Genomic DNA, 25,009 nt, shown 5'->3' with positions numbered 1-25,009 from the left:
CACTTCTTTTTGCTCCGCAGCCTCACAGCCAACCTGTTACACGATGAAGGGGTTCAAGCGATTGCGGAAGCGGTCAGAGTTAATCAAGGCCTGACCTCTTTGCAGTAAGTAGCGCTAACAAGACGCACTCGAGCATGTACTGTACAAGAGCTCGGCACCACCAGAGGTTGCACAAATGTCCATCCATCCATTTTCTACCGCTTATTCCCTTTTGGGGTTGCGGGGGGCGCTGGCGCCTATCTCAGCTACAATCGGGCGGAAGGCATTGTACACCCTGGACAAGTCGCCAACTCATCCCAGGGCCAACACAGATAGACAGACAACATTCACACTCACATTCACACATTCCTCCCACTTTCAAAGACGTGCACCTGGGGATAGGTTGATTGGCAACACTAAATTGGTTGCACAAATGTATTCCACATAATACATTAGATCAGTGATCCTCAACATTTTTGTAGCTGCGGTCAACGCTTGATAATTTGTCCTGCTGGGGGTGCAGGGGTTTTTTGGGGTGTTCTTTTTTTTTTTTTCCCTTTGCGATGAGGTGGCGACTTCTCCAGGGTGTACACCGCCTTCCGCCCGATTGTAGCTGAGATAGGCGCCAGCGCCCCCCGCGATCGCAAAAAAAGGAATAAGCGGTAGGAAATGGATGGTTGGATGTCATGAAAAAGGGAGGTTTTTTTCATGAAAAAGGGAGATTTTTTGGGTTGGTGCACTAGTTGTAAGTATATATTGTGTTTTTTATGTTGATTAAATAAAAAAAAAATAAAAAAAGATTTATTTATTTTATTTTATTTATTTTTTTATTTGAAAAAAATATTAATTTATAAAATATTCTTCTGCGGCCCGGTGGTTGGGGACCACTGCATTAGATCATTGCAGAGCAGAAGAAATAATGTTTGAGTGCACAGTATGATTTTTGATCTTATGCCATGTTATGTTTTAAAAATAGCAGACCCTTCTCCTTCTGGCTTCATTTTCTTTAGTTTGCAGTGGAATTTCATCAAATGCTCTGCCACCAAAGCGCTGGCTCACGCGCTCCTCAGTAACACAACCATGCAGCTGTTGGAGTAAGTCGTAGTTTAATGGTCACCTACCTCACATGTCAACCTGCCTCTCATGTATCATGTATTCCATGTCTTCTGCTGCAGCCTGCAGGAGAACGCTATTGGCGATGAAGGTGTCATTTGTCTGGCGGAAGCCCTGAAGACAAACACATCATTGCGTACATTATGGTAAAAATTACACTATTCTATCAGTACTTAACGGTGTTAAAATAAATACTTAATTAATTGCTAAACTAATGCATTCAAAGCAAGTTATCCATCAAAGGGTACACTGTAAAAATGATTTTATTGTGGAAAAACTCGTAGCTCAGTCGACAGAATTTTACCGTAAAATTAAAAAAAATGGTGGTACCGTGTTTTGTTTACAGTAATACATTGAAAAAGCAACCATATATTTTAATGTAAAAAACAGTTTCATGTACAGTCATATACTAAATATGTTAAAACTGTCGTAATTTTTACGGTAAAATTCTGGCTACTATAAATATATACAAAAAAATGGTGTGTGCAGTGTTGGGGTTTGTGTCCACTGATTGGCTCAGCCTCAGTCAGAATTACTGTATTGGATTGAAAGAATGTAAAGTTGACTAAAGAGTGTTATTTCATGTCCAAAGATATTTCATAATGTTGTAAAACCACAGCTCTTTTAAGGAATGTGACAGAGGGACACAGATGTTAGCGATGCTAGCATAGCTTTGTTAGCTACACTACTAAAATATATACTCACATTTTAAGAGCAACATCATGCTAGGTTACCCTATTCGCTGAAGAACAACAACTTGATGAAACTTACAGTGGCCGCGTCTGTAACTGACTGATAGCTGGTGGATGTCCAGGGTTTATTTTATGGTGTGTAGTGACAAGCTGCTTTTTTCAAAACTGTCCTTGGTGAAGTGAGCTAGCGTTTTGGCTAATTAGCCTCCGGCTTGCGGCACCTTCAGGTCAAGGATTTATCAAAGAAGAGGGTTTTGGCCTTCAACAAGTCATTAATTGTGATGAGACACATTACTACTCATTTATCACGCCGAAACTCGCTCAGGGTTCAACAATGCCACAAAAATTTGCAGACACAAGCTACAATTATTTTCCGTTTTTTGGTTTTGGAGCTCACCAACAAGACTTGTATTGACTTGACGATGTGTGTGTTTACTTATTATAATATAATGGATATACAATAGAGATGTCCGATAATATCGGACTGCCGATATCATCGGCCGATAAATGCTTTAAAATCTAATATCGGAAATTATTGGTATTGGTTTCAAGATTATCTGGAATCTGTTTCAAAAAGTAAAATGTATGACTTTAAAACGCTGCTTAGTGCCAATTAACCTTAAAGGCACTGCATTTGCGTGCCGCCCCATTCACACAATATCTACGGCTTTTCACACACGCACGCGCGCATGCACGCACGCACGCACGCGCGCACGCACGCACACACACACACACACACACACACACAAGTGAATGCAAGGCATACTTGGTCAACAGCCATACAGGTCACACTGAGGGTGGCTGTATAAACAACTTTAACACTGTTACAAATATGCTGCGCACTGAAGTGTAGGGGCACAACAAATCAGTAATTTACTGAGGGGCCTCACCATGCAACACATGGAAAGTTAGAACTAAAATCTTAAACTCAATGCAGAATATGAGTGAAAGCCAATGAAGACTGGATACAACAGTAATGTAATGTGGACTGTGCATTCTTTTTAGGTTTTTTTTGTGTTGACTTGTCAAATTGTATCCAAAAAAAACACATCATCCACATTTTGCAAGGACTTTTGCAATATGTAGTAAGTTATTACAAATGTGTCAGCTTACTATAAAATGTATTTAAAGGCCAATTGAAACTCACTACAACCGACCAAATTAAGAATTGTAGTGCAAAACCCAGCGGATTATTATAAATTTTGGCATTGTTGCATAAGGATGTGTAAATGTATTACATTATTACATACTGCACCATTATTACATAACATACATTAAGAATAAAAATATGTAATCCACTTGTCAGTTAATCTTTTGGTGTGCAGGAGGGGGAGGGACAGGGTGAGTCGGGAGTATCGACAACACTTTGGATTCTTCCTGAAAGTGTCAAACCACACTTCCCATTTCCATTGCTTTCTTTGAACTCAGAGTTACTTGTATAGAAAAATGTTGTAAAAAGTCCAAATAACACTTAAAAGGCCACAAAGTAGCACAGTAGCTAACGACAGCACTGCTCTGCTGACTGAATGGGCACCGGAGATCGATCAGCTCGCCGACAATGCATGTGCTGCCGACCACAAAAAGGCTGCACTTCATGGCACACAATGGGTGAATCAAACGTCTGTACACGGAAAAAAGATTTGAATATCAAAGCATATTTGCATTATGTTAAAAAAGAAAAAATTTAAAAGTTTGTAAGTAGGGGTTGTAAATCGAGTTTCCAATGTGAATGCTTTGAAGTGCACAAAGCAAGCGATTTAAGTGCTGTACATAGTCTGCAGGGTGTGTCCGTGGGCTCCAGTGGTGCAGTAGTGATGGCAGAGGCTCTCATGACCAACCCAAGCCTGCAAACATTAGAGTAAGTGTGTGCTCTCTCCTTCTATCTTTTCTTTCAGAATCCAAAGAAAATGTGGAGTTGCTTCTTCTACAGTCATTACAACACAGTCAGGTTTTACCTCATTCCTTGACGTCCAAATTGCTTTGTGTGTTTTGCAGCCTGCGTGGAAACAGTGTCGGGATGAAGGGAGCCAAGGCCTTTGCCAAAGCCTTAAAAATCAACAGAAGTCTGAAATCATTGAAGTAAGCAAGTAGCAGCCAGGGACTGCGAGCACAGCAATTTGGATTTTAAACTCATTAGTTTGGTTCCAGTTGAGTGTTTTGTCAATTGCATCTCTTGATTATGAGGGAATGATGTATCAAGAAAAAACCTCTCAGGACAGGAGAAGACATCCATCCATCCATCCATTTTCTACTGCTTGTTCCCTTTTTTTTTTGGGGTCGCGGGGGGCGCTGGCGCCTATCTCAGCTACAATCGGGCGGAAGGCGGTGTACACCCTGGACAAGTCGCCACCTCATCGCAGGGCCAACACAGATAGACAGACAACATTCACACTCACATTCACACACTAGGGCCAATTTTTAGTGTTGCCAATCAACCTATCCCCAGGTGCATGTCTTTGGAAGTGGGAGGAAGCCAGAGTACCCGGAGGGAACCCACACATTCACGGGGAGAACATGCAAACTCCACACAGAAAGATCCCGAGCCTGGATTTGAACCCAGGACTGCAGGAGCTTCGTATTGTGAGGCAGACGCACTAACCCCTCTTCCACCGTGAAGCCCAGGAGAAGACATTATATGATTAATGATTGATTGAAGTTTATTGGTCAGGACCTCATGTTCGGTGTGTGGCAAAGCCGACGCAGCGTTGGATGATTCTTGCCAAAAGTATTACAATCTGGAAAAATATTCAGGAAAAGTCTAACAAAACCTGACGTTGGAACCATCACCATGTTCGACCCAGTCAGGATCCAAAGAACTGACTCCACAAAAGAACAGTGGAAACCTCCGTTTTGCAATAGGTCTGATGAAGACTGAATCGAATGAATTCACAATGAATCTGTTCCTGACACCGAACAATATTAACACACAACTCATTCTATAGAAAAAAATTATGTGAAATAAACATTTAACGTCGATTTTACCTCCACCACTCCCGGCCCTTTGCCTCGTCTGCATGGAGCAGAGCTTCTTATGGTTACTGTAGTAACCTGTATGTTGCTCAAAAGTGCCGATTCTAACCACTGGAATCATTTGTTTAGTTTGAAAAGATCCAGCGGGCCGTTTAAAATGTTTATGTTTTGTAAGACTTGTGTCACGTGACTTCAAACTTAACACCTCATCGGCTAGTTCTGAGATAGGCTCGATTGCTTCAGTCTTGATTTACCGGGAGTCTTGCTTTTTGAAGCAGCAAATTTTTCTACACTGAAATTTTCAGCACTGAATTTTTACACACTGATCTTTTTTTTCTTTATTTTTTTACACTGGGGCAGTGTGGTTCGGTTGCTAGAGCCACCGTACCGTTATAGCCGGTGTGTCCTTGGCAAAGACACTTTACCAACCTGCTCCCAGTGCCACCCACACTGGTTTGAATATAGCTTAACAATGTACATAATGGGTTTCACTATGTACTCAGTGGCCTAGTGGTTAATGTGTCCGCCCTGAGATCGGTAGGTCGTGAGTCATACCAAAGACTATAAAAATGGGACCCATTACCTCCCTGCTTGGCACTCAGTATTAAGGGTTGGAATTGGAGGTTGAATCACAATAAATGATTCCCGGGCACGGCACCACTGCTGCCCACTGCTCCCCTCACCTCGCCAGCGGGTGATCAAGGGTGATGGGTCAAATGCAGAGAATAATTTCGCCACATCTAGTATGTGTGTGACAATCATTGGTACTTTAACTTTAACTTAAATTGATTGATTGATTGAGAAGTTTATTGACATCTTAAAGAATTGAATCCATGTAATGCTTTAAAAAGGCAAATGGATGGCACAAAAAGCCAAAAGGCTTGTTGCTATTGTGATCCATTAAAATGTTCATCACATTTGTTACATTCAATAATAAAATATATATTAACTTGTAACATGTATATAAAAAATAATGTTTTTGTTTTTTTTATTATGTACATATACAGTGTACATGTTAGGTGATTTGAAAAACAATATATACAAAAAAATGCTTTGAATGCCTTGAGTCTCAAGAGAAAAAGCGCTATATAAATATAATTCACTTCAATTGTTTTACACTGAATTTTGATACACTGAATTTTGATAAACTGAATTTTTTTCACACTGAATTTTCAAAAACATACATTTTGCTAACAATTTTTTTTCATTGAAATGTTCAATTTGATGTAAAAAAAAAATTATATTCAAAAAATTCAAACACAAACAATCCGGTTACATACATTAGACACAAATAATGAATACACAAACTAACCTCCATGGTGCAGCAAAATAAAGAATCCAACAGGAAGTACAACCAAAACAGGAGAACCAGGACATGAAATGATACAAAACACTGGAAATTAGCAAACACAAATCAAAACCTTCATGCGGGATCAGGACAATGTGTTTTATAATGTGAACAACACCTCAGGATTCAACCAGGATCTGACACCAACTTTGCTGCTGTGTTTCAGTCTGCAGGAGAATCATCTGGGAATGGATGGAGCCATTTTCCTTGCCACGGCCTTGAAAGGAAACCACCACGTGACATACATCAAGTATAGAGCATTACTGTCTTGTGTGTGTTTGTGCTTGCCGTTCATCCATGCGTCATGAAATAACACAAATATTCTATTTTCCACTTTAGTTTGCAAGGAAATGGTCTTGGAGAATCAGGAGCCAAAGTCATAGCCGATGCCATCCGAGCTGACGCACCTGCTTGCGTGGTGGATATCTGAACTTCTCAGAGAAAGCCAGGAAGGAAGTTTTTGTTGTACAGTAGCATGCTGGACCTTGCTGCAAGGAATAAACATGTTTTCCACTTACACCAGGCCTGATTACAAGGTATTAAGTGTAATTATGTGGAGTTGAGTGGTGTGTTTCTGCACGCTCTACTAGAGCGCAATTAATAGATATTAGGTTTATAGGTAATGAGACCAAATTATGCTAACCAAAGTACAGCAAAAAAGGCAGTCTTTGAAGTCTACAGGCATTTTGCACCTGGTCCTTCCGCGGGGATTCCAACCACTTCTTAATTATGTCAATGTGACGGAACAGCGGCAGTGAGATAGTGTCGTCGTTATTAACAGGTTGAAATGTAAGTGAGATGTGTGCGTAATACAAATACACTGGTCAAAAAAATTAAAGGAACACTTTGAAAACACATCAGATTTCAAAGGTGAAAAAAAAATGTCGAATATCTTTACTTATATGGAAAGTTTAATGTCTCAGGAACAAAAGGATGCAACATCTTTTGATGGAAATAAAGGTTTTCAGCCTACAGAGGCCTCAGTATATAGACACCCCAAAAATCAAAGCAATAAAATGATGTGGCAGGCTCGTCCATTTTGCATAAATTCAATTTCTGCGAGTCAAAATTATTTTAAATTTCTTGTGTGGCCTCCACATGCTTGTATGCATGCCTGACAACGTCATGGCATGCTCCTAATGAGACGACGGATGGTGTCTTGTAGGATGTCCTCCCAGATCTGTCTAAGGGCATCAGTGAACTCCTGTAAAGTCTGAGGAGCAACCTGGCGGCGTTTGATGGACAGATAGATTATGTCCCAGAGGTGTTGTATCAGGTTTAGATCAGGTGATCGGGAGGGCATTTCAATTGTGTCAATTCCTTCATCCTCCAGATACTGTCTGCATACTCTTGCCACATGAGGTCGAGCATTGTCGTGGACCAGGAGGAACCCAGGACCTACTGCACCAGCGTAGGGTCTGACCATGGGTGCAAGGATTTCATCCTGATACCTAATGGCAGTCATACTGCCATTCTCTGGCCTGTAGAGGTCTGTTCGTCCCTCCATGAAAATGCCTCCCCAGACCATCACTGACCCACCACCGAACGGGTCATGGTGAATGATGTTGCAGGGACCATAGCGCTCTCCTTTGCTTCTCCAGACCCTTTCATGTCTATCAGGGTAAACCTGCTCTCATCTGTAAAAAGCACAGGGCGCCAGTGGCGGACTTGCCAATTCTGGCGTTCTATGGCAAATGCCAATCGAGCTCTATGGTTCTGAGCAGTGAGCACAGGGCACACTACAGGACGTCGTGCCCTGAGGCCACCCTCGTGAAGTCTGTTTCTGACTGTTTGGGCAGAGACATTCACACCAGTAGCCTGCTGGAGGTCATTCTGTAAGGCTCGGGCAGTGCTCAACCTGTTCATCCTTGTACAAAGCAGCAGATATCGGTCCTGTTGATGGGATGAGGACCGTCTACGGCCCTGTCCAGCTCTCCTAGAGTAACTTCCTGTCTCCTGGAATCTCCTCCATGCTCTGGAGATTGTACTGGGAGACACATCAAATCTTCTTGCAACAGCATGCAGGGACGTGGCATCCTTGGAGGAGTAGGACAATCTGTGCAACTTCAGGAGGGTTAAGAAATCACCTCATGCTCCCAGTCATGATAATGACTCGAGCTAAAGCCAACACTTGTGGCAAAACAGTTAAAAAAGATCAACAGGGAGGAACTTGAAATGGCGTGCACCTGCAAAACCAGTCCTGTTTTGGGGTCATCTCATTGTTGCCCCTCTAGTGCACCTGTTGTAAATTTCATCAACACCAATTCAGCTGAAACTGATTAACAACCCCCTCTGCCACGTACCTGACCAAAACCTTATCAGAAAAGTGCAATTTAATTCATGCCAAACCCTGATAAAAAACTGTTCCTTTATTTTTTTTGAGCAGTGTAGATGAAGTGTGACTATGTGTCAGGTTCAAACATTGATGACATCTATTAAACAAGACAAGATACAAGAAATTAAAAAGAGACAGAATTAAATTTGGTTCAATTGAGGAGAGACGTGTAGACACTGTACCCTTGTACAGTGTCGTCCCACGCCCCTGACGAAAGATTTTACGACTCCTTTTTTATTTGGACTTTCCCTGATTATAAGGCAACAGCTGTTTCCAAGGGAAGGGGTCGTAAACAGCCATGGCCTTTGGCTACAGAACAATTCAAAGAAAAGGTCGTAAACAGTTCACAAGAAAGGTCGTAAAACAGTTCAAAGAAGAGGTCCCTGTAGGGGAGTCAGGTCCTGCTTCTTCTTCGTTTTGTAGATCTCGGGTCAAGACAATATCTTTCTGTTGATTACAATACATCAAAAAAACAGAACATTTTCATGTTGCTTCCCATCCTACACAGTGGAGTTCTACAAGCCTTTTGCTTGGTAGGATTAAAAACAGCTTTTGTCTTCTCGCCGGCCGAGCTGAAATCAATGCAACACAAAGTTTTGTGATAACTTAGATACAATTATTCTGACACTATGTGTGGCAATTATATGTGAGTGGTTACCAGCGGGTGTTGAAGGTGTGTGTTGAAATCGAGGCGGAAGTCCCAAGGGAGAAAGGCAGGCTCGAAAGTCCAAGGACAGGAGTGAGGGGTTGTGGTCAGTGGGCAGGCGTGAGGTCGAAGTCCAGAGAGGCAAGAGGAAGTCCAGAGGGGATCCAGGAAGACGAGACACACAGCTCGACAACGAGGAAGGACGACGGGAAGCTGTAGAATGACACAACAGGAGAGACAATGAACACGACGGGGAGGGAACACAGAGAGAGAGTTTTTATTTTCATTTTATTTTGTTTTTGTTTTTATTCAACCCCTTTTACCGCATTGCTTTTATTTATGTTCTTTGTTTGTTTGTTTTTTAGTTTTAGTTTTTGCTCCATGTTTTTTAACCTGTAAAGCACTTTGGTTCAATTTAAAAATTGTTGTAAATGTGCTATATAAAAGAAGTTGCCTTGCCTTGCCTTGCCTTGCAATAGCACATGCGAGAATGCTGGAGACGTGTTGGCTTACTTTACGGGTACGAGAAGCTAAGTTCTGGCACTGGATCTCAAGACGCGCTGGCTTATCACGGCAAGTTGCTCATCACGGGCAGGTGCGTTCATTGCAGATTGCTTGCAGCAGAAGTGTGACCCCTAACAACAGTAATGCTAAAATGAATGTACAGTAGTAAGATTTGGCTACACTTTTGGAATACCAATTCAGCATTTTGTTAACCAAGTTTTTAGCTTGAGTTTTAGCCTAGCATGTCCGCTATGTTTGAGGAGTGTGCATTATTTAACCATTTAGTTTTTCTGCTTCATGCATAGTAGACCGTATTTTTGCTTTCATGCTGATTCCAACACGAATGTACAGCAGTAGGATTATTGCCAACATTTTGGGATACTAATTTAGCATGATTGCGATATTTTGTGTTTTAGCCTAGCATGTTTGCCACGTTTGTGGAGTGTGTATGAGTTAACTATTGTATTTGTCTGCCTCTTGTATATGGTGCTGTTGTCAAGTGTATTTGTGGTCTTGTCATCCTTGTCCGGACAGAAGGATGACATGGCAGTGCGGCTGAATCAAAAGAGATGTCGGAGACGCTTTGCTGAACCAAAAGTTGCTTTATTACAAGCGAGCAACATTAAACAGGTCTGCAGTACCCGGAGGAGCTTAGGTCAAAAAATTAAGGACTCCTGCCTTGGAGAGGCCAAACCATCAGTTTTATATTCCTACCCCCTGTCTGAATGTGTGTGCTGGGTAAGGAGTGTGCATCCTGACCATAAAGGTAGGGTTTGTGTGTAAGTGACTGAAAAACAACAGATGCCAATCGTTTACCAGACGTTTACGTCAAGCTAAACATATAAAGGTTTATTTTAAGTAGGGACATATACGGACACATAGACATCTGAAACAGTTATCCAATGTATGCACCATAGTGTTTGTAGCCAAAGCTAATTTACAACACTTGTCCCCAACAACAACACAGATCCAACATCATTAAAATAGGAAAATAAAAAGAATAGGGCAAAGATGAGTCGATAATAATGAGAATAGTATTAATACAGACAATGTGTAAACTAGATAAAAGCTAATAATAATAATAACAGAGACAAAATGCTGACTAGAAAAAAACAATTACTAAAAATGTGTAAAAACTGAACATGGGAACACAATTGTTGTTCAACTAGTCACAATTTTATTTAAAGCATGTAGTCTCTTCTCTCAGATAGGGCAATCACCTTTGCATACCAAGGTCCAATTTTATTGCCTTTTCTTCCGCGAGAACTAATACAATCCACACACAAATGTCAGTACTAAAGGGCCCTATGTTATTATGTGGCCCAAGTAAAATACCTACTATTTTACCTGGTGGTTTGCTTTCTCCAAGATGAATATAAACATTCACCAAATGTAGAACATATATATGAGTTAATTAATTAACTTCAGCTTCATGGTGGAGGAGGGGTTAGTGCGTCTGCCTCACAATACGAAGGTCCTGAGTAGTCAGGGTTCAATCCCGGGCTCTGGATCTTTCTGTGTGGAGTTTGCATGTTCTCCCCGTGAATGCTTGGGTTCCCTCCGGGTACTCCAGCTTCCTCCGAATTCCAAAGACATGCACCTGGGGATAGGTTGATTGACAACACTAAATTGCCCCTAGTGTGTGAATGTGAGTGTGAATGTTGTCTGTCTATTTGTGTCGGCCCTGCGACTTGTCCAGGGTGTACCCCGCCTTCTGCCCGATTGTAGCTGAGATAGGCACCAGCGCCCCCCGACACCCAAAGGGAATAAGCGGTAGAAAAAACGGATGGATGGATAATTCACTTCTGTTGCTTGAATGCTAATTCCAATGTTACAACAAGCATGTACAGTGGTACAATTATTGCCAACAATAAGGGACACTAATTTAGTATTTTGTTGGCAACATTTTGTTTTTGTGTTTTTTGTTTTTTTGTTGGAGGGTGCATGAGTCAATTATTTAGTTTTTCTGCCTATTGTAATCATATTTTTGCATTGACGCCAATGCTAACAAAAATGGAGTAGTATTTTGGTCAAATTTGGACGGACTAATATAGCATTTTGTGAGCCATATTTTTAGCGATGTATGTATATATATTTTTAGCCAACGTATGTCTAACATGTTTGTAGAGTGTGCTGCGGCAGAATATTTTTTTGGGGGGGCTAACTCTTAATGGGCTTACTCTCAGATTGTGTGAATGGGTGAATGTGGAAATGGTGTCAAAGCGCTTTGAGTTCCTTAAAAAGGTAGAAAAGCGCTATACAAGTATAACCCAGAGATTGAAAGCCTTCTAAAATATGTATATATATATATATATATATATATATATATATATATATATATACAAACTTTATGGCTGGCTCACATCGTGGTCACTCCGTGATCACGTACGACCGCCAGACACTTCTGGATGTGGACATATCGGGCCGTTTTGGACTGATAGACGCGTGCGTGCTAAACGTGCTAACTAGCATGGGAATACGCCGGCGGCTACATCCAGCGGCCTGTGAAGCAGGGGAGTATAGTAGCAGCGGGGGCCATCTACGGAGCAGACGCCAGCGGTGTGATCGAAAACGCGGATGCCGAGCGGGGCTAAAAACAAAGCAGAAGGCTAATCCCCACAGAACACCACTTCCCTCCATCCTGAAGATGGATTTAAATGGAAAATGCGAGACTACTGGTCTGGGTAAGGAGTCAGTTAAATTAGAACAAGTTTTTTCTGCTTTGAGTGTTTCAGAGTTGGACATGTGTTTTACTGAGGTGGCTAACTATGATGCGTGCAGTTTATCAAAGCAACAAACAAACAATCGGAAAATTCCCGTTACTGAGGTGGCTAACCATGATGCGTGCAGTTTATCAAAGCAACAAACAAACAATCGGAAAATTCACACACCACTGCCTCTACACCTGGCTGTTATCTACCGCCCCCCAGGGCCCTATTCGGACTTTATCAATGAATTCTCAGAGTTCGTTGCTGATCTAGTGACACACGCCGATAATATAATCATAATGGGGGACTTTAATATCCATATGAATACCCCATCGGACCCACCGTGCGTAGCGCTCCAGACTGTAATTGATAGCTGTGGTCTCACACAAATAATAAATGAACCCACGCATCGCATCGGTAATACGATAGACCTAGTGCTTGTCGGGGTTTCACCGTTTCCAAAGTTACGATACTCCCGTATACTAAAGTATTGTCCGATCATTACCTTATAAAATTCGAGGTTCAGACGCATGTTCGTCAAACTAATAATAATAATAACTGCTATAGCAGCCGCAACATTAATACAGCCACAACGACAACTCTTTCTGACCTACTGCCCTCGGTAATGGCACCATTCCCAAAGTATGTGGGCTCTATTGATAACCTCACTAACAATTTTAACGACGACCTGCGCGAAACCATTGATAACATAGCACCGCTAAAGTTAAAAAAGGCTCCAAAAAAGCGCACCCCATGGTTTACAGAAGAAACTAGAGCTCAGAAATTATTATGTAGAAAGCTGGAATGCAAATGGCGCACAACTAAACTTGAGGTGCACCATCAAGCATGGAGTGATGGTTTGATAACTTATAAACGCATGCTTACCTTAGCTAAAGCTAAATATTACTCAAATCTCATCCACCGTAATAAAAACGATCCTAAATTTTTGTTTAGTACGGTAGCATCGCTAACCCAACAAGGGACTCCTTCCAGTAGCTCAACCCACTCAGCTGATGACTTTATGCAATTCTTTAGTAAGAAAATTGAAGTCATTAGAAAGGAGATTAAAGACAATGCGTCCCAGCTACAACTGGGTTCTATTAACACTGACACGATTGTATATACGGCGGATACTGCCCTCCAAAATAGTTTCTCTCGTTTTGAGGAAATAACATTAGAGGAATTGTTACAACGTGTAAATGGAATAAAACAGACAACATGTTTACTTGACCCTCTTCCTGGGAAACTGATCAAGGAGCTCTTTGTATTATTAGGTCCATCAGTGCTAAATATTATAAACTTATCACTCTCCTCGGGCACTGTTCCCCTAGCATTCAAAAAAGCGGTTATTCATCCTCTTCTTAAAAGACCTAACCTCGATCCTGACCTCATGGTAAACTACCGACCGGTGTCTCACCTTCCCTTTATTTCAAAAATCCTTGAAAAAATTGTTGCGGAGCAGTTAAATGAACACTTAGCGTCTAACAATCTATGTGAAACCTTTCAATCCGGTTTCAGGGCAAATCACTCCATGGAGACAGCCCTCGCAAAAATGACTAATGATCTATTGCTAACGATGGATTCTGATGCGTCATCTATGTTGCTGCTCCTCGATCTTAGCGCTGCTTTCGATACCGTCGATCATAATATTTTATTAGAACGTATCAAAACACGAATTGGTATGTCAGACTCAGCCCTGTCTTGGTTTAACTCTTATCTTACTGAATGGATGCAGTGTGTCTCCCATAACAATGTGACCTCGGACTACGTTAAGGTAACGTGTGGAGTTCCCCAGGGTTCGGTCCTTGGCCCTGCACTCTTCAGCATCTACATGCTGCCGCTAGGTGACATCATACGCAAATACGGTATTAGCTTTCACTGTTATGCTGATGACACCCAACTCTACATGCCCCTAAAGCTGACCAACACGCCGGATTGTAGTCAGCTGGAGGCGTGTCTTAATGAAATTAAACAATGGATGTCCGCTAACTTTTTGCAACTCAACACCAAAAAAACGGAAATGCTGATTATCGGTCCTGCTAGACACCGAACTCTATTTATTAATACAACTCTAACATTTGACAACCAAACAATTAAACAAGGCGACACGGTAAAGAATCTGGGTATTATCTTCGACCCAACTCTCTCCTTTGAGGCACACATTAAAAGCGTTACTAAAACGGCCTTCTTTCATCTCCGTAACATCGCTAAAATTTGCTCCATTCTGTCCACTCAAGATGCTGAGATCATTATCCATGCGTTTGCTACGTCTCGCCTCGACTACTGTAACGTATTATTTTCGGGTCTCCCCATGTCCAGCATTAAAAGATTACAGTTGGTACAAAATGCGGCTGCTAGACTTTTGACAAGAACAAGAAAGTTTGATCACATTACGCCTGTACTGGCTCACCTGCACTGGCTTCCTGTGCACTTAAGATGTGACTTTAAGGTTTTACTACTTACGTATAAAATACTACACGGTCTAGCTCCATCCTATCTTGCCGATTGTATTGTACCATATGTCCCGGCAAGAAATCTGCGTTCAAAGGACTCCGGCTTATTAGTGATTCCCAAAGCCCAAAAAATGTCTGCGGGCTATAGAGCGTTTTCCGTTCGGGCTCCAGTACTCTGGAATGCCCTCCCGGTAACAGTTCGCGATGCCACCTCAGTAGAAGCATTTAAGTCTCACCTTAAAACTCATTTGTATACTCTAGCCTTTAAATAGACTCCCTTTTTGGACCAGTTGATCTGCCGTTTCTTTTCTTTTTCTTCAATGTCCCACTCTCCCTTGTGGAGAGGGTCCGGTCCGATCGGGTGGCCATGTACTGCTCGCCTGTGTATCGGCTGGGGACATCTCTGCGCTGCTGATCCGCCTCCTCTTGGGATGGTTTCCTGCTGGCTCCGCTGTGAACGGGACTCTCGCTGCTGTGTTGGATCCGCTTTGGACTGGACTCTCGCGACTGTGTTGGATCCATTGTGGATTGAACTTTCACAGTATCATGTTAGACCCGCTCGACATCCATTGCTTTCCTCCTCTCTAAGGTTCTCATAGTCATCATTGTCACCGACGTCCCACTGGGTGTGAGTTTTCCTTGCCCTTATGTGGGCCTACCGAGGATGTCGTGGTGGTCTGTGCAGCCCTTTGAGACACTAGTGATTTAGGGCTATATAAGTAAACATTGATTGATTGATTGATTGATATATATATATATATATATATATATATATATATGTATACAGTATATATATATGTATATGTATATATATATATGTATATATATATATATATATATATATATATATATATATATATATATACATATATATATATATATATATATATATATATATATATATATATATATGTCACCCCTACACCCTAGGGGTGAAACAAATTATATGAAAATAATGCCCGAGCTTTATTTAACTGCATTTTCTTTTTGTTGCCACATTAAAAACAATATGGCATTGTTTATTTGCATGTGTTCAAATCAATTTAGGATTTTTCCGTCTGATAATTCATGGAGCATAAGTACCTTAGTAAGAACAAAGCCCACTTGTATTTTTATGTTTTATTTTGCTGTTTGGGAAATAGTACAATAAACTCCCAAAAAACGTGTTTTGGCTGATATTATGCACACAGTGCATTTTGCCGTATTAAGTTGACCATGTCTTTTTTTTTTTTTTAGTTTCAAGTAGTTTACGTCTGCCAGGCAGAAGTGTTGAGACAAAAAAACGGAGGTTGCAGGGAGACTGAAAAAGAAAAATGGTGTGTGTTAACTTAGATTATTTTTCAGTAAATGGAAAAACACCCCTTGGCCACAGCATGGTGGAACAGGGTTAGTGCGTCAGCCGCACAAAACGAAGGTCCTGCGTTCGATCCTGCGCTTGGGATCTTTCTGTGTGGCGTTTGCATGTTCTCCCCGTGACGGCGTGGGTTCCCTCCGGGTACTCCGGCTTCCTCCCACTTCCAAAGACATGCACCTGGGGATAGGTTTAATGGCAACACTAAATTGGCCCTAGTGTGTGAATGTGAGTGTGAATGTTGTCTGTCTGTCTTTGTTGGCCCTGTGATGAGGTAGTGACTTGTCCAGGGTGTACAGGCCTTCCTCCCAAATGCAGGCGCGATAGGTTCCATCACCCCCGTGACCCCGTAAAGCAAGGGTCTCAAACATGCAGCCCACGGGCCAATTGCGGCCCGCTAGACGTTATTATGCGGCCCGCGCTTTGATATGACAATTCAATGTTGGTGCAGCACGCGAGTTTAATATAAACGGCGCTTGACAGCGTCATATTTGCCAACGTCCCCAATTTTCCCGGGAGACCCCTGAATTTCAGGGCACCATTTCTCTCGAAGCCCCTGTCAATTTTTATCAGATCAACAATATTCAGGGAGTGCCATAATGGCACTGCCTTTAGTGCCCCCTACATCCTGAATTGACAGCGTGCAAGCCCAGTTGCATGTTGCATCTGGCCATGTGAGACGCACGTGTGTTAATGCAATATATATTTGATCAACAATTACCCAGAATCCCATGCAGACCTAACTCTTCCGGCAACAATATACTCACCCCTTCTACCACCTACCCCCTACGCCCCCACCCTCCCTACTTTGTTGGTTGAGGTGTTGTATATTGTAGCCCTGCAAGGTGTTCTGGGTATTTGTTCTCGTGTGTTTAAGTTGTGTTAGGGTGCGGAATTTCTCCCAAAAATGGTTTGTCATTCTTGTTTGGTGTGGGTTCACAGAGTGGCGCATATTTGTAACAGTGTTAAAAGTTTTTTTACGGCCACCCTCAGTGGGACCTGTATGGCTGTTGAACAAGTACGTCTTGCAGCAACTGACGTTGTTCTGCACAAGTCTCATACAACATGTTACAGAGCCGGCACATTGGTTGTGTGATTTAAAAGCGTGCGCGATGACATGTAGTGCAGCAGTAGTCTTCTTTTGGGGGTGCGCGGAGCCCTGGAGGTATTTGAAGATATGCCAAGGGACAAGTGAGATTTATTAAAAACATTCTAAAAAACAGCAGCAATTCATAAATCCTTTATACATATTTCTATTGAATAATACTTCAATGATGTATGAATGTAAGTTCATAAACTGTGGAAAAAAAATACAACAATCCAATATTCAGTGTTGACAGCTAGACTTTTTGTGGACATGTTCCATAAATATTGATGTTAAAGATTTCTTTTTTTGTGAAGAAATGTTTAGAATTAAGTTCATGAATCCAGATGGATCTCTATTACAATCCCCAAAGAGGGCACTTTAAGTTGATGATTACTTCTATGTGTAGAAATCATTTGTTTATTTTTCAACACGTTTTTTTAGTTATTTTTATATCTTTTTTTCCAAATCGTTCAAGAAAGACCACTAAAAATGAGCAGTATTTTGCACTGTTATACAATTTAATAAGTCAGAAACTGATGACATAGTGCTGTATTTTACCTCTTTATCTCTTTTTTCAAACTTGAATTAAAAAAAATGTTCACAGGGGGTACATCACTGAAAAAAGGTTGAGAACCACTGTTGTAGAGGACGTTAAAGAAAGTGCAGTCACAGCAGCCCTTAATAATGTCAGCCGGGTGAAAATTGGGAAAAATTTGGTAGATTGCCGGGAGGTGCACGGAAATTCAGGAGTCTTTCGGAAAAATGGTGAGGGTTGGCAAGTATGTTGCTAGGGCGGGAAAGCCATTCATAGAAGGTGAATTCATTAAAAAGTGCATGTTAGATTTTTTAAGAAATATTTTCTTGCGGCCCAGTCTCACCCAGTTTCTGCATCCAGTGGCCACCGGGTAAATTGAGTTTGAGACCCCTGCCGTAAAGAATAAGCGGTAGAAAATGGAATGATGGAAAAACTAATGCTTGAGTGCATAGTTCTATAGTCAGGGCAAAGAGTTTGAGAGTGTGACTTAGCATATTGCACATTTAAATCAGGTTGATGTGAGTGTTTGATAGTGTTTTTCCGTGCATCCTTCTGTTGAAGACTTGAAAGGGCTTCATTCTGTCTGCTGCCTGCAGGGGCGCCAAAAAGGGGGGGTAAAGGAGACGGATTCTAGGGGCCCATGATGGAGGGGGGCCCAGGGAGGCCCCTAATGATGATGAAATTGTGACGCTGTGATGCTGTTCTTCGTTCAAAAATATGGTAATGATAGTCAAAAATACCATTAAAATGCATAATTGTATGTAAAATAGCATCAAAAAATGTTGCCGCTGTGTTGGGGGCCCTGTAAAGATTTTTTTATGAAGCCCAAAATCCCTAGCGGCGGCCCTGGCTGCCTGTACCAACATCTTTATGCATGCTTCTAAACAGGTTTCCATTTCCGTCCAAGGGTTTGCTGATGACAATTGCGTTGAAATAACCTCGCAATCAGTCGCTCCTATTGCATGTGTGTGTAAAATAGTCCTCTGTAAACACCGTGTATATGCGGGCAACTGCAGCGCTCAGAGCTAAACCCCGTGTGTAGTTTGTTTATCGTTGTCTTGAACATCAGCCAGGCGTCACAGTTCAATGAACGTGATCACCACCATTCTTTTGTTCTGAGGTAGCCTTCAATTATTGACCAACACCTGTCAATGATTCCAGATTCGGGCACTTTTCCACAGCGCTGATGGAATTACACGAGCTATGCACACGTTCCAAGGGGTCTTGAACATTTTTGTTCAAAGTAAATTCCCTCTTTGATGAGGGGAGGAAGTGGAACACCTGCCCTTCTTACAGATTTGACGGCTACAGGCAGCCTTGCATTCCCCCAGAAGGCCCGTTCACTCAATAACTCAATAACCGACGTTGAGTCGCGCAATAGGTCACTTTTGAGAAGCGCAAGCTAGAGTAAGACATGCATGTATGAATTCATGGCTGCAGAAATGGATATTTATTGAGGCGCACACATTATCTGACATTTTGCATTGTCGAGATAAGGCTTGTATTGATCAGTGTTGTTCACAACCATACCACAGCGTCGCAATCTTGCCTTGCAAAAAATTAAACGAGCTGCTCTGTACTTAGCTTTTGGCATTTTCACGTTATTCAGTTTGCATAGCAAGATGCACACAACACCTTCAGTTTGTCTCTTCTTGTTGTCTCCGTGCATGTGCTTTATTTTTTTTGCCGTGTTTCATTTAATTGGGCAACTTAGATTAATAAGAAGAAAACAGGCAATACACTGATTACCAGGGTTGTCATCATCCGATATTGATATCGATCCAAAATTAGCAAAAAAACAAATATTGGATGATATCAGCTTGGATCTAAAACAGGGGTGTCAAACTCATTTTAGGTGGGGGCACATGAAGAAAAATCTACTCCCAAGTGGGCCGGACTGGTAAAATCACGGCACGATAACTTAAACAAACATAGAGACAATTTCAGATTGTTTTCTTTGTTTACAAATAGAACAAGCACATTCCGAAAATGTAGAAATCATAATGTTGTTTTTTTTACACTTACATGTTGCGGTTAATAGTATTCTATTTTTGTCGTTATTTAATGCATATAAATTATGTGATAATGTTCATCAGTCAACTCACTGGTGTTCAAAAATAACGTCAAAATCAAATTACAGGATTTTATTTATTTAGTTTGCTCATTTTCCTCAACTGGTGCACTAATATCATGTGGTTTATTTATTTATTTTTAAATATGTAGCATCATCTACAACAGGGGTGTCAAACTCAAATACAGAGTGGGCCAAAATTTAAAACTGAACAAAGCCGCGGGCCAAGGCTTAACAAATTAACCTTTTAAAAGGGACCCAAACAAGTTTCGCATTGAATATTGAACAAGCAAAACTTATATAACTTTATAGTGACATGCAAAATCAAGTTTCAAATAATAATGATAATAATTAAAAAATATCAATGGCATATCAAAAATAAAATTTTAATAACAATTGCATACCTCTTTTCTATGTGCAGCCTTCTGAGGTAAATATCAAAATAAACTTTTTCCACAGGCTAATAATAAATTTGAAAATAAAAAAACAATAATGAATGGATACAAAATTCCAGCCTTTTTACTGCTCAGTTCGCGACACACTGATCTAATCTGATGTGCCCAAGCCAGATATTGTAGCGTCCCGGTAGAGTTAGTGCTGCAAGGGGTTCTGGGTATTTTTTCTGTTGTGTTTATGTTGTGTTACGGTGCAAATGTGTTTTTCATTCTTGTTTGGTGTGGGTTCACAGTGTGGCGCATATTTGTAACAGTGTTAAAGTTGTTTATATGTCCACCCTCAGTGTGACCTGTATGGCTGTTGACCAAATATGACCTGCATTCACTTAGGTGTGTGAAGAAGTTACATACATTACGTGACTGTGCCGGCACGCTGTTTTAAAGGAGGAAAAGCGGACGTGACGACAGGTTGTAGGGGACGTCAAAGGCTGTACCTTTAAGGCACGCCCCCAATATTGTTGTCCGGGTGGAAATCGGGAGAAATTCGGGAGAATGGTTGCCCTGGGAGATTTTCGGGGGGGTTGGCAAGTATTATTATTAGCGGTGAATGCGGTGTATAATACCGGCGTGCCAGCTCTAATGTCAATTTGATATTGTCACAAGGGCCAAATTAAATTAAAAGGCGGGCCAAGTTTGACACCCACGATCTACAAAGATACAAATAATTGCTATTGCAGCATCTAGTGGACACATTTAGAACAGCAGTTTGTTTCATTCCAAAATTTTAGCAAATGTTTATACTTAGTAAACTCATCCTGCAGGCCGGATAAAACATGGGCCGTACGTTTGACACCCCTGATCTAAAATCTCCGATATGAGCGCTTATACAAGCATACCTGCAGTGTGTTTACTTTTGAAAAGCGAGAAAGGCAGTTAACGTCTAAATGTCCTCTAGTGAACACAGAAGGTTGGTCGTTTCTTGTATTTTAGTCAAGTCATATACAATGAGTTGGGAAATTGTGTTAGATGTAAATATAAACGGAATACAATGATTTGCGAATCATTTTCAACCCATCTTCAATTGAATGCACTACAAAGACAAGATATTTGATGTTCAAACTGTCACACCGCGGTGAGGGACGTCTTGTCTTGGTTTTTCTGTCTTGTGATTTACGTGTTTTATTTTGAAAAGCTATCCTCCTGTCTCAGATCACGGGCCTTTCCTCTTGTGTCACCAGTTTGACGTCATCCCTGATCCCTGATTGTTTCCACCTGTTTCCCATGATCCCCATATCCTATTTAAGTTCACGCCTCTTCTTGTCCTGTGCCAGATCGTCTCGTCTTACATGCCTTTCTTGTGTCTATGCCCATATCCATGAATACCTCCTTGTCTTGCCCTTTTTCCCTGGTTCTCATTTTTGGATCAAGCAGTCTTATCGCTAAAATTTTGAGTTTACCTTCTTCCTCCTTCGAGCGCCCTTTGTTATCCTTCGTCTACCTAATTGGTGAGTTTTTTTTTCCAAATTTCGTGTTGTTTGCCTCATTGATTGAGTGATTTTTGTTTATTCCTATTTAGTGTATATATATGGATTGTTTGTTTTTTCCTCCTGTTGGAGCGCTTTTGGTTGATTTATATATTTATTCTACTTTTGTTAGTTTTTTCTTAGATTAGGATTCCTCCTATTTTTTGGAGTGATTTTGATTTACCTTTTGTCTCGGAATTATTTTCCGGGTATTGTGATTATTCTTGCGAGATACTTTTTGCTCTGGAGGTAAAAAGTTATTTCAAAATAAAAGCTTTATTTTTTGAATGCGGGTGCTCTCCTTATTCTGAGTCCTAACACAAACTCATAAACTTTTTTTTTTTTTTCCAAATAATAAGTAACTTAGAATTTCATAGCTGCAACACATGCCAAAGTAGTTGGGAAAGGGCATGTTCACCACTGTGTTAAATCACCTTTTCTTTTAACAACACTCAATAAACTTTTGCGAACTGAGGAAACTAATTGCTGAAGCTTTGAAAGTGGAGTTCTTTCCCATTCTTGTTTTTTGTAGAGCTTCAGTCGTTCAACAGTCCGGGGTCTCCTCTGTCGTATTTTATGCTTCATAATGCGCCACACATTTCCGATGTGAGACAGGTCTGGACTGCAGGCGGGCCAGGAAAGTACCCACACTCTTTTACTACGCAGCCACGCTGTTGTAACACGTGGCTTGGCATTGTCTTGCTGAAATAAGCAGTGGTGTCAATGATAATGTTGCTTGGATGACAACATATGTTGCTCCAAAACCTGTATGAACCTTTCAGCATTAATGGTGCCTTCACAGATGTGTAAGTTACCCATGCCTTGGGCACTAATACACCCCCATACCATCACAGATGCTGGCTTTTGAACTTTGCGTCTATAACAATCCGGATGGTTATTTTCCTCTTTGTTCCGGAGGACACAACGTCCTCTGTTTCCATATATAACTTGAAATGTGGACTTGTCGGACCACAGAACACTTTTCCACTTTGCATCAGTCCATCTTAGATGAGCTCAGGCCCAGCCAAGCCAGCGGCGTCTCAGGGTGTTATTGATAAATGGGTTTGGCTCTGTATAGTAGAGTTTTAACTTGCACTTATATATGTAGTGACCAACTGTAGTTACTGACAGTGGTTTTCTGAAGTGTTCCTGAGCCCATGTGGTGATATCCTTTACACACTGATGTCGGTTTTTGATGAAGTACCGCCTGAGGGATCAAAAGTGGGTAATATCATCGCTTACGTGCAGTGATTTATACAGATTCTCTGAACTTTTTGATGATTTTACGGACCGTAGATGGTAAAATCCCCAAATTCCTTGCAATAGCTCGTTGAGCAATGTTGTTCTAAAACTGTTATATAATTTGCTTACAAAGTGGTGATCCTCGCTTCATCCTTGATTGTGAATTACTTATCATTTCATGGAAGCTGCTTTTATACCCAATCCTGGCACCCAACTGTTCCCAATTAACCTGCACACCTGTGGGATGTTCCATATAAGTGTTTGATGAGCATTACTCAACTTTATCAGTATTTATAACCACCTTTCCCAACTTCTTTGTCATGTGTTGCTGGCATCAAATTATAAAGTTAATGATTATTTGCAAAAAAAACATTTTTTATCAGTTTGAACATCAAATATGTTGTCTTTGTAGCATATTCAACTGAATATGGGTTGAAAATTATTTGCAAATCATTGTATTCCGTTTATATTTACATCTAACACAATTTCACAACTCATATGGAAACGGGGTTTGTACAAAAGGTAAACATGGTAGGCTATGGGCTAGTAGGAGCTAGCACTCCACAATTGCACACAAGCTAGACACACAATGTAAGTTCAGTTCAGTTCGGTTTCAGTTTATTTCGAACCCCCCCAAAAAATCTTTAATATATATATATTATATATATATTTTTTTAATAGTTTGGCCAAGTCTACAAAAAAAAAAAACGCGACTTATAGTCCGAAAAATACGGTAAACAAATATTAAATACATAAATAATCTTTATCTGAAAAAATAAATGTGTGTCCCTAATTAAACAATATTGTAGTCAAAAACACAACCTTTGTCAGTAAAAACCGGTATCAATGAATTCTAGTTGCATATTACTTACAGAAGAAAGTATCCACTAACAAACATGTCCACGTCATTCAACTTACTGCATCATGAGCTTAATTTAATGAATTATTGTGTTCAGTGGTGGGCCGTGCATTTCCAACCCAGGCCTTCAGGAATGTATTACTTTGTCCGACTTCAATAAATACCTCTTAAAATACAATCATTAAAAGGGAACATTATCACAATTTCTGAAGGGTTAAAACCAATAAAAATCAGTTCCCAGTGGCTTATTTTACTTTTCGAAGTTTTTCTCAAAATTTTACCCATCCCGCAATATCCCGAAAAACGGCTTCAAAGTGCCTGATTTAACCGTCGTTATAACCACACGTCCATTATCCTGTGACGTCACAGCGTGACCATGCAGAAACAAACATGGCGGATAGCAAAGAAAGGTATAGCGATATTAGCTCGGATTCAGATTCGAATTTCAGCGCCGTAAGCGATTCAACAGATTACGCGTGTATTGAAACGAATGGTTGGAGTGTGGAGGCAGGTACTCACGTCTAGGCTGAAGCTTAGAGGTGACAGAGCTTTCTCCGCTGCTGCCCCCAAGCTCTAGAACGACCTACCTCTGAGTGTTAGACAAGCCTCCTCTCTTCCTGTTTTTAAATCTCTCACTTTTATTGCGTGGCTTTTAACACTGAGTGATATCCATCCTGCAATGGCGCCCCATTATACACCTGCTGTGAACCTGTTTTTATGTTTTATTTATTTATTTTTTATCATGTTCTTTTTGTGTTGTGTTGTTTGCTCGGTTCTCGTATTATCTTTTAACCCTGCCCCATTGTACAACACTTTGGCTACCCCCATGGTCAATTTTAAATGTGCTTTATAAATAAAGTTGATAATGATGATGATGAGTATCCATTCACAAGTTGCGAAAACAGGAAGTGGCACCGGAATCATACATGTCATAGAAAGCCACAGAAAACTCAAACCTGGTAATCCACTGTGGACAGACGAAGCCAAGCAATGTAAATTTAGCGAGGGATGCACGCTCCCGCGAAGGAAATACATTTTTGGCAGGCAACCACATTTTGGCACAACACCACTTTCACACGAATCAAATGACTAAGAGCGGTAGCACTGACTTATTCGGTGTCGAATGGTTGTGTCACTCCAAATTTCTTCCTCCAACAACCCCCCACCCCATTTACTTCCGGGATCATATACGTTTTTT

At 40.9% G+C, this 25,009-nt stretch overlaps 1 protein-coding gene and 1 long non-coding RNA gene across 2 annotated transcripts in view; one reads left to right on the top strand and one right to left on the bottom strand.

The window, feature by feature from the left end:
- The window catches only part of nlrc3 (NLR family, CARD domain containing 3), a 54,708-nt gene extending 48,087 nt beyond the window's left edge, over positions 1–6,621 (top strand). Inside the window, exons 13-19 of the mRNA XM_061909270.1 lie at positions 21–104; positions 990–1,073; positions 1,155–1,238; positions 3,559–3,642; positions 3,780–3,863; positions 6,269–6,352; positions 6,442–6,621. Of these exons, the coding sequence (XP_061765254.1) occupies positions 21–104; positions 990–1,073; positions 1,155–1,238; positions 3,559–3,642; positions 3,780–3,863; positions 6,269–6,352; positions 6,442–6,532 (595 nt within the window). The 3' untranslated portion in view covers positions 6,533–6,621. The remainder of the gene's footprint in view (positions 1–20; positions 105–989; positions 1,074–1,154; positions 1,239–3,558; positions 3,643–3,779; positions 3,864–6,268; positions 6,353–6,441) is intronic.
- A 1,956-nt stretch (positions 6,622–8,577) lies between these two features.
- LOC133558128 (uncharacterized) lies at positions 8,578–24,946 on the bottom strand. The gene is made up of 3 exons (XR_009807895.1): positions 24,768–24,946; positions 9,096–9,296; positions 8,578–9,009 (listed from the first exon to the last, which is right to left on the bottom strand). It is a non-coding gene; the product is annotated as an uncharacterized LOC133558128 (long non-coding RNA).
- Positions 24,947–25,009: the final 63 nt, after the last annotated feature.

This window comes from Nerophis ophidion, linkage group LG08 (assembly GCF_033978795.1).
Source record: "Nerophis ophidion isolate RoL-2023_Sa linkage group LG08, RoL_Noph_v1.0, whole genome shotgun sequence".
NCBI lineage: Eukaryota > Metazoa > Chordata > Actinopteri > Syngnathiformes > Syngnathidae > Nerophis > Nerophis ophidion.
The sequence above is the reverse complement of the archived record's forward strand: the minus strand, read 5'-3'. Positions and strand labels throughout refer to the sequence as shown.